Genomic DNA, 8,452 nt, shown 5'->3' with positions numbered 1-8,452 from the left:
GAGGAGGAAACTGAGGGCCTGACAGGCTGAGCTGGGTGGTGTTGCTGATCCTCCATTCAAGACCTTTTCCAGTGTAGAGAGCTACCTCTGCCACCGTGTGTGTGTGTGTGTGTGTGTGTGTGCGCGCGCGCGCGGTGACTTGAGTGATGTGTTTGTGCATCTGGTGGGCCTCTAGCTTGAATTTGTACATGTGCAGTGCTAAGGGGTCTCAGGTATGTGTTTGTGTCTACATATGTGCCTGCAGATGACATGTTGGCCTCAAGCAGGAGTCCATGTTTGTGTGATGATGCAGAGATGTCGTAGTGCATCTTGGTACATGTGTGTATGAGAGAGAGGTAGCTTCACAAGTGTGCGCAGGCATTCACGTTGCCCCCATCTGTGCCAAGATGTGTCGCTCACACACACCTCCATTCATTCTGTCACCTCCAGCTTGGTCTCCAGAGTCTTGGAGTCGGGCAGCTGGAAGAGGAGGGTGGCAGCAGCCAGAAGGCACGGAGTCAGGGCCCAAGCTCTCCCCGAGAAGTAAACACAGAACCCCTCGCCTGTTTGCTTTCATCATCCAGCCTAGATCCCCATGGCCTGGGGTCCCTGCCAACTGTGAAGCAGTGGTATTCCCCTTGCCTGAGGCCCCAGCCTCACCCCGAGCTGGGAAGGATAGACAGGAGGGTGAGGGGCTGGGGAGTGCCTGGGCGTGGAGGCAGGGGGTGTACACGCGTGTGTAAGCATGTCTGTGTGTGAGCCCAAGATCAAAGAGCAGCCCTGAGGTGACCCAGCGGCGGCAGTGGCGCAGGGCATGTGGCTGGCAGGGAACGCCAAGCCACCAAACAGAGTGGAGTCAGGGAGGCCACGGCACTGGGAGCCTCCCTCCCACCCAGACCTGCCCTCCTTGGGGACAGCCATGGGGTCAGGAGCACCTGCCACCTGGGGCCTGGGCCAGCCCAGCCCTTGAGCCCAGAGCCCCGCAGAGCCCTGCAGAGCCCCTCAGAGCCCCGCGGCTCAGAGCTCTCCCCTGCAAACACTTCCCCAGCTTCCAGGCCCTCCCCAAGAGCCCCGGCTGCCTCCAGCCTACAGTTCAAAGAGCTCAGTGGTTATTTTCTTCTTTTTTATTAACATTATATATAAAGATGGGTCCAGTAAGAAAGCAGAAATGAGCCGGCTGGGAGGGAGTGGGGGTTGGCTCCGTTCCGGTCCCCCTGGGTGGGGCTGTAAGAGATCCCCCAGGTCTCTTCTCACTTCTGCACCTCCCACCGAACCCCAACCCAGCCGAGGCCCACAGCCGTTTCTCCCAGCTCACGATGCACAGGCAGGTACATCCAGGAGGAAAGGGCCACATAAATAGGAAACCACACAGGGAGGAGGCTGCTTCTTTCTGTTGCTCTTAAAAAAATACAGACTATATATATATATAGCTACAGTCTTCTACCTCTCCTTTTCTTCAATGTTTGACCACATCAGGGGTGGAGGAAAGTTAGCTCTGGGGGGATGTCTGGGCCAGGAAGGGGCAGTGTCACCAGCCCTCCCGATAGCCACCCCCTCACCCCTAAAGGCACCAAGCTACAACCCTCCCCTCTCTCCCTGTGCACCTCACCCCACGCAATCTGTTTCCAAGGCCACCGGAAAGGGGGTGTTTTGGGGTTTGTCTTGCCTGGTTTGTTTCCTTGGAGATTTGGGGTTTGGCGCCAAAACTGCCAGCTTACTGGAGGAGAGGAAGAGGTGGGGTGGAGGGGAGGAAGAGGTGGGATGGGGGGCAGAGCAGAGGTGCCCACATAGGGGAGATTGATCCTATTTGTTAACAATGCCCTTTGTTTTCCTATTTTTCAACAGCTTTTAAACCCAAAATTGTGCAAAGTCCTGTACATGGAAGAAAAAAATGGGTCTTTAAGAAAGACATCAAAGACCCACCGCTCCTCTCTGACCAGAGCGGGGAGAGGAAGGAGATGACTCCTTGAGTTCTTCCCTCTAAAGCCACAAATATTAAAACATTCCCCCCACTTTCTTTGTTTTAACCCTCAAATCGTAAATGAGGGCTACAAGTGCGGGGCGCAGGCCGGTGGAGGTCCCCACCCTGAGTCCCAGTCGTGATGTCCAATGTCTTTTTGGCAGAGGGGATGCTCAGGAAGAGGGGAACCACAGGTGGCTTGAGAGGAGCCAGGCCTGGCAGGTTCTGGCATCCACAGTGCCTGGTGTCCCAGACCAGGTCTGACCTGCAAACACTCCCCAGTCCTCCAGTCTGGGAAACAAGTACTAAGTTTTAGAGGCCGGAATGTGATGAGCCATTTAAAGCCAATCCAGGCTCCTGGAACAGAAGGAGAGGAGCTGTCCCAGCTGGAGTGGAGTGCCCCAACATCTGCAAGGGTACCCCAGTGTCTAGGGAGAGAGAGGTTCAGGGGACATCCTTGGTCCATGCAAATGTCATCTGGAGCTCTTGGGTCCCTGGAGAACGGGACAAGGGAAGGGGAAGGGGTGTTCCTTTTCCCCTGTGCTCCTCGATGATTCCTGAGTGTTGGCTAGGACAGAGACGCCTTCTGTCTGGTCCCCAGAGTCCTTTGTGGGAGGTTCAGGCCAGGTGGGTGCTCAGTACACAGCCCCAGGATTGGGCGGGGGCCCAGGGGAGGCATGGTGCAGGGTGGCCGGCTGAGGTGGCTGCTGCTGTAAGTGGGGTCCACTCAGGTTCTGTGCATGGTACCAGGAGTTGGTGGGGTCGTCCAGGTAGCTGGGGGAGGCACTGTATGGGAGCGGAGGGGGCAGCTGACTTCGGGCAGGGGCCGGAGTGGAGTGGGAGGAGGTGTCCCAGAGGGCAGGTGATGGTGGTGAGTTGCAGGCCATGGAATCACTGTTGTTGGGGCTGTGCTCCAAGGGCACCTCCCCATTCTTATAGAGCTTCTTGAATTTGGAGCGGCGGTTCTGAAACCAGATTTTCACCTGCACCAGAGAAGAAAGGGGATCTAGTTAGCCTCTGAGAATGCTAAGTGAAACCCTGTGGGAAATCCAGCCTAGAGAGGGCAAGGACAGCCCCAATGCCACCCGGCAGGACCCCGCAGAACCCTGGCCAGCATATTTTCTTTTTTTTAAAATCCTCACCCTCGGACATTTTTCCATTTATCATTAGATAGAGAGGGAGGGAGGGAGAGAGAGAGAAACATCAATGTGAGAGAGACACATCAACCAGTTGCCTCCTGCACGACCCGACCAAGGCCCAGATGAACCACAATGGAGGTACCTGCCCTTGACTGGAATCAAACCTGGGACTCATTGGTCTGCGGGTCGATGCTCTAACCGCTGATCCAAACCGGCCAGGACCAGCATTTTTTTTTCTATCTGGGATAGAACTATGGCAAGGAACTTTCAACTGCCTGGCTCCAGATTCCACTCTGCCACTTACTATGTGTGTGACCTTGGGCACATTGCTTAACCTCTTGGGGGTTCTTTCCTTCCTCATCTGCAAAACGGGGATGGTCGCAGCACTGTTACCTACCTCATGGGGTCTTTATGACACTCAAAGAAGTGAAGAGAGACAAAGAACTTAGAGCAGCCTGGTATATAGTAAGCACCCAATAAAAGGCAGCCCAGGTGGGCAATGGGCAGTTTGTGGCCTTTTATTCACATTAGAAACCCAGACGCACACAGATACACAGAAACAAACACACACCCACACAAGGATCTCCATGTGAGGAACATACCCACTCACACAGACACCAGACTATAAAGATACACACATGCATAGATATACTCCTAGATAAACACCCACAAACTTGAGCACCCATGATCACACACTCAGGCATGGAGGAGACCTCTGGGGCTTTCTAATGGGGGTGACTGGGGGACTCAGGAGCAGGTAAGCCACAATTCCCAAAATTTCCCTTGGGGTATCTCCCCCTCCCCCTGCCGCTCTCCACCCCATGACTGATACAAACAATGAATCAGCTTCTCACCGGGTGACCCAGATTCCCAGCGGACCGGGCCCCACGCAGCCGCAACCCAGGCCAGCCTGTCAACACCTGCAGGGAGCCAGGCAGCCACCACTCCTCCCCTGAGCAGTGACAAGCTGCTGGGGGCTTTAGGGACAGGCTGAGGGTGGGGCTCCCACCTTTGAATTCCTATCCCCCTCTGCTACTCTCTCTTCTCTGCTCCAGGCAGAGGAAGGGGTGGAGCATTTGGGTGATGAACAGCAATGTGGTGTTTTGAAGCAAGTACACATTTTTTGTACATGCATTCACCAGTGTGCAGTCACGTCCATGTGCCCCTCCATCCACAAACACAATGACCCTTGAAAGGTCACACTCCTTATGTGAGCATTCTCACGTGTACACAGATACATTAGCATGTGTGCAAATATTGTACATGCATATGCATGTGTATGTACTCCTCTATACACACATGCCTAGACTGAGGGAGACACCTGTGGACTCCTATCAAGTGATTGACCAGCACTGTTGTGGGTATTGTGGGAGTTGGGGATTCTGGGATAGAGGGAGGACACCTCTCCTGGCGACACACACACACCAGTTGCACAGGTTCACAAATATGCATGCCTGTACCCGTGCTAATGCAGAAACTTCTGACAGAAGTTGAGACTTGGGGGCCCCTCTACCCACAGGGTTTCAAGGGCCTGCAGGGAATTTAAAAGGCCAGTCAGGCTCCGTAGTGCCTGGGGAGTTCGGGGTCCCGCGCGCAACCCTAGATAGCCCCAAACTGACCTGTGTCTGCGTGAGGCCCAGCTGCGCAGCCAGCTCGGCGCGCTCGGGCAGCGCCAGGTACTGGGCCTTCTGGAAGCGGCGCTGCAGGGCCGCCAGCTGGTAGCTGGAGTAGATCGTGCGCGGCTTTCGGACCTTCTTGGGCTTCCCGTTCACCATGCGCACCTCGGCTTCCGGCTCCTCCTTCACCGACACTGAGAGCAACGCACGGGGCGAGGGGTGGCTCAGTCTCGGCCTGCGACCCCGGAGTCCTCTAGGGCCCCGCGGGACGCCCCACCCTCCGGCCCACTGGCTCCCCCGAGATTTCCCGTCTGCGCGCTCCGCCGCCGGAGCCCCGGGAGGGAGCGGCGGCAACAGAGCCGACCCGCGGCCGCCCACGACGCGGCGCTCCCAGCTCCCAGCTCCCAGCTCCGCGCCCGGCCCTGAGCACGGCCCCCGGCGCCAGCACCGCCCGGGCCAGGACGGCGCAGCTTCGCTCACGACGCCTTCCCGGCTGGCCTCCCAGCTCGCCGCTCCTGGACGCCGGTCTGCTGGCAAACCCTTCTCTCCCCACCTTGCTGTCTGTTGCTTCTTTCCTCTTTCCCGTCCCTTCTTCCTTCTTTTTACACTTTTTATTTTAGGATAACTTTCGATTTTCGGGAAAGTTACAAGCATAGTACAGACCCCTTCCTTCCTTCCTTCCTTCCTCCCTTCTTTTTTCTGTCCTTTCCCCCGTTCCTTTCTTCCATCCTTTCTCTCATTTTGCCTCCACCTTTCTCTTTTTCATCTCCTCCACTTCTCAGTCGCTGCTTCCCTCTGTTTTTCTGTAATTCTGGGGTGTCTCTCTCCATGTCCCCCTCACTATTCCTCCTTTCCCCAGCCCAAATCCAGAGGGCCCCTGGAGCTTCCAGACACCGACGCCTACCTCCGAGCCCTCTGCAGCCAGGTGGAGGATCGTCTACTGAGGTTCCCTGCGAAAGCACCTCAACCAGGAGGCTCCCCGACAATCCACAGCCCCCTTCGTCCTCCCCTAACTCTCCCCGAGCCTCACCGGAGACCGCGGCTCGCAGCGAGCACTGCGCCCCAGACACGCGCAGTCTCGGACCGGAAGGTCGTTTGCTTCCCCTTGGAGTCATCTAGCCCACCTTCTCTAACCCCAGACAGTGCCCGTCTTATCGGCGACGCGTCCCTAGATTTCCATTTCAATTCCCCGCCTTTCTTTCCCTGGGGAACCTTCCAGTGTCTCCCTCTGTTCCGCGACTCCGTGGTCCTCACCTGGGTCCTGGGCGGGCAGCGGCTGCTCCCGGTACCCTCCGTACTGCCGGTAGGAGGTTCCATAGGTATATTCCGACTTGGGCGAGTAAGCGCCCGTGCTTGCAAGCCCGTTGAGATTGAACTGGTGATGGTAGGTGTAGGGGTTCACGGTCTGGCCATAGGGCTGGCCCGAATAGTAGTCGTGCTGGGGAGCGCTGTAGTAGCCCAGGTCAGTGACGGAAGACTCGGGCAGGGTGGGTGAGTCCTTGGAGCCCGCATGGCAGCTAAGCGAGCTGGAGATATCGGTGAGGATGCTGCTGAGCTTGCGATCGAAGGAGCCACTCATCCTGGCGGGAGCCGCGCCACTCTGGGGCTGGCCTCGGCCGCGGGCAGGAGCGCGGTGACGGCGGTGGAGCCGAGGCGGCGGTGTGTTCGCAGGGCCGGAGGAGGGTCTCGCAGCGTCTCAGGGGAGGGGAGGCCGAGGGGCGCTTAGACAAGCGCCGGCCTGCGGACGGTCGCTGCGCACCTCTCGTCCCTTCCCAAGCCACTCAGTCAAATGCTGCCAGCTCCGCCCGGCCAGCCGGTTATAGACTCAGAGGAGTCTCGGAGGGAGGCTCCAGCGCTCTGATTGGCTGCAAGTCTTGCCTTCGAGGCAAAACATGCTCCTGTGCTCCTTCGTTCGCTTGCTCTCTCTCCTCTCTCTCCTCCATTCTTTGTTGTTACCAACACACACACACACACACACACACACACTCTCTCTCTCTCTCTCTCTCTCTCTCTCTCTCTCTCTCTCTCTCACACACACACACACACACACACACACACACACTGCTCCTCTTCTTGCGGTTCTCTCCCCCAGCCCTGGTAAACCCCACTGTCTCTGAAGGAAGAAATAGGGGGAGGGTGTCTGTGCAGAGACCCCAGGATCTGTCGGTCTGTCTGTCTTCCTGGCTGGGGGTTGGAAGGTGGGCTCAGGTGCAATGAGGAAGGAGGGGAATTTGCCCATTGGGTGTTTGTGGAGGGATGTGGTCCAAAGCGCGCGTGTGCCTGGGCTGTGCAAATGACAGCCAGACAAATGTGCCCAAATAGGAAAGACCCAGGGCCCATAAAAATGTTTTAATTTCCTTTAAAATCAAAAGAAAAAGAAAATTTAGGTTGAAGAAAATGTTTGAATGTATAATATTAATACATTTCCTTTACAGGAATGCAGTCATAAAACGTAATTTTATTTATTAAAAAATTTTTTTTCCTTTATTGATTTTAGGGAGAGAGAAAGGGAGAAGGCGAGAGAGCTAGAAACATCAATGAGAGAGACATCGATTGGCCCGCCTCCTGCTTGCCCCCACTGGCGATTTGACCCACAACCTGAGCATGTGCCCTCACCAGGAATCGAAGGGGTGACTCTTGATGCATGGGTTGATGCTTAACCACTGAGCCACACCAGCCAGGCGTAAAATGTAATTTTAAAACTTTTTTTTTTTTTTAATGGAGGAAGGGTTCCATCAGGCAAATATGCCTTAGGCTTACAAAAGTCATAATTCAGCCCAGGGAGCGTCTGTTGGAGAGGGCCGAGGGGGGACGTTGAGTGTGGATTTAGGGGATTATGGGGAGGGTGGGGGTGCACAGCCTGTGTGTAATGATATTAGAGCTATTTCTGAAACTACGTGCATGCAGTTTCAGAGGTCACCCAGGAACAGGGAGGGGACTTGGGGCCGCACGACGTTGGGTGAGACACAGTCTGGTTCTCTGTTTCAATATGTTTGGGGGCAGATTCTGTGCATTTGGGACACCACTAGGGAGTGTGGGCATTTTTAGAGATCAGGTATATGGGACGGGTGTACCTGGGTGTGTGATGTGAGGATTTCCTGAGGTGCTGAGGTGTGTGTGAGTGTAGGAGTGTGTGTGGGGTGTGGGGGGTGTAAGCGGTGCGAGTGGAGATCCCTGGGACGGCTTGTCAGTGCGTGAATATGTGCTTATACGCAGAGGTGTATAGACCGCTCAGTCCCTCCCATTCCCCAGTACCTGGGAACCACCATGCTCTATTGAACCTCTTCCTACCCCCAAAAGGCTCCCCTCCCTGGAGACCTCCCCCAGATTCTAGCCTTGTTTGGCCTACAGGCCAGGCCTTTAGGTCATCCAAGTTGTTCCCAACGCCTAGCCCATTTCTCCATTCCACCCCTAATTCTGCTCTTGCCTTTCTTTGGGAGAAGAAGGAGCTCCCCCAAATCTCACTTCTTAGCCGCCTGCAACCTTCACACAGCCACCGAGTCCGTTCGGTACCATCTCCTGCCTGACCCATCCCGGGACAGGCAGTGCCAGCGCGCCACCTTGTGGTCATGCCTGGGCTCTGTAGCCTCCCCAGGCCTCTCCAAGCGGGGGGAGAGGTCTCCCTTATAGACTATGTCAGTGCAGCGGGCTCTGTGCGCCTTTCCAAAGTCAGACTCCCGGAGAAGGCTGCCAGGGTTCCAAGGGCTTTGAGAGCTGCAGTTGGCAGAGACTGAGGGTCACAGTCCGCGTGCCGAGGG

At 56.0% G+C, this 8,452-nt stretch overlaps 1 protein-coding gene across 1 annotated transcript; it reads right to left on the bottom strand.

The window, feature by feature from the left end:
- Nucleotides 1–2,574: 2,574 nt before the first annotated feature.
- DLX3 (distal-less homeobox 3) lies at nt 2,575–6,488 on the bottom strand. Its single transcript, XM_036269927.1, has 3 exons — nt 5,949–6,488; nt 4,698–4,888; nt 2,575–2,922 (listed from the first exon to the last, which is right to left on the bottom strand). Exons 1-3 carry the CDS (start codon nt 6,271–6,273, stop codon nt 2,575–2,577), a joined length of 864 nt encoding a protein of 287 aa, XP_036125820.1. The 5' UTR covers nt 6,274–6,488.
- Nucleotides 6,489–8,452: the final 1,964 nt, after the last annotated feature.

Source organism: Molossus molossus, unplaced genomic scaffold (assembly GCF_014108415.1).
Source record: "Molossus molossus isolate mMolMol1 unplaced genomic scaffold, mMolMol1.p scaffold_m16_p_19, whole genome shotgun sequence".
In the NCBI taxonomy this organism is placed as follows: Eukaryota; Metazoa; Chordata; class Mammalia; order Chiroptera; family Molossidae; genus Molossus; species Molossus molossus.
This window is presented reverse-complemented; position numbering and strand designations above follow the sequence as displayed.

Coding starts and splice junctions, on each gene's coding strand:
- DLX3 (XM_036269927.1), bottom strand. CDS start 6,273: ATGAGTGGCTCCTTCGATCGCAAGCTCAGCAGCATCCTCACCGATATC. Junction 4,889..5,948: donor GCTGCCCGCCCAGGACCCAG/GTGAGGACCACG, acceptor CGTTGCTCTCAG/TGTCGGTGAAGGAGGAGCCG. Junction 2,923..4,697: donor TGGGCCTCACGCAGACACAG/GTCAGTTTGGGG, acceptor TCTCTGGTGCAG/GTGAAAATCTGGTTTCAGAA.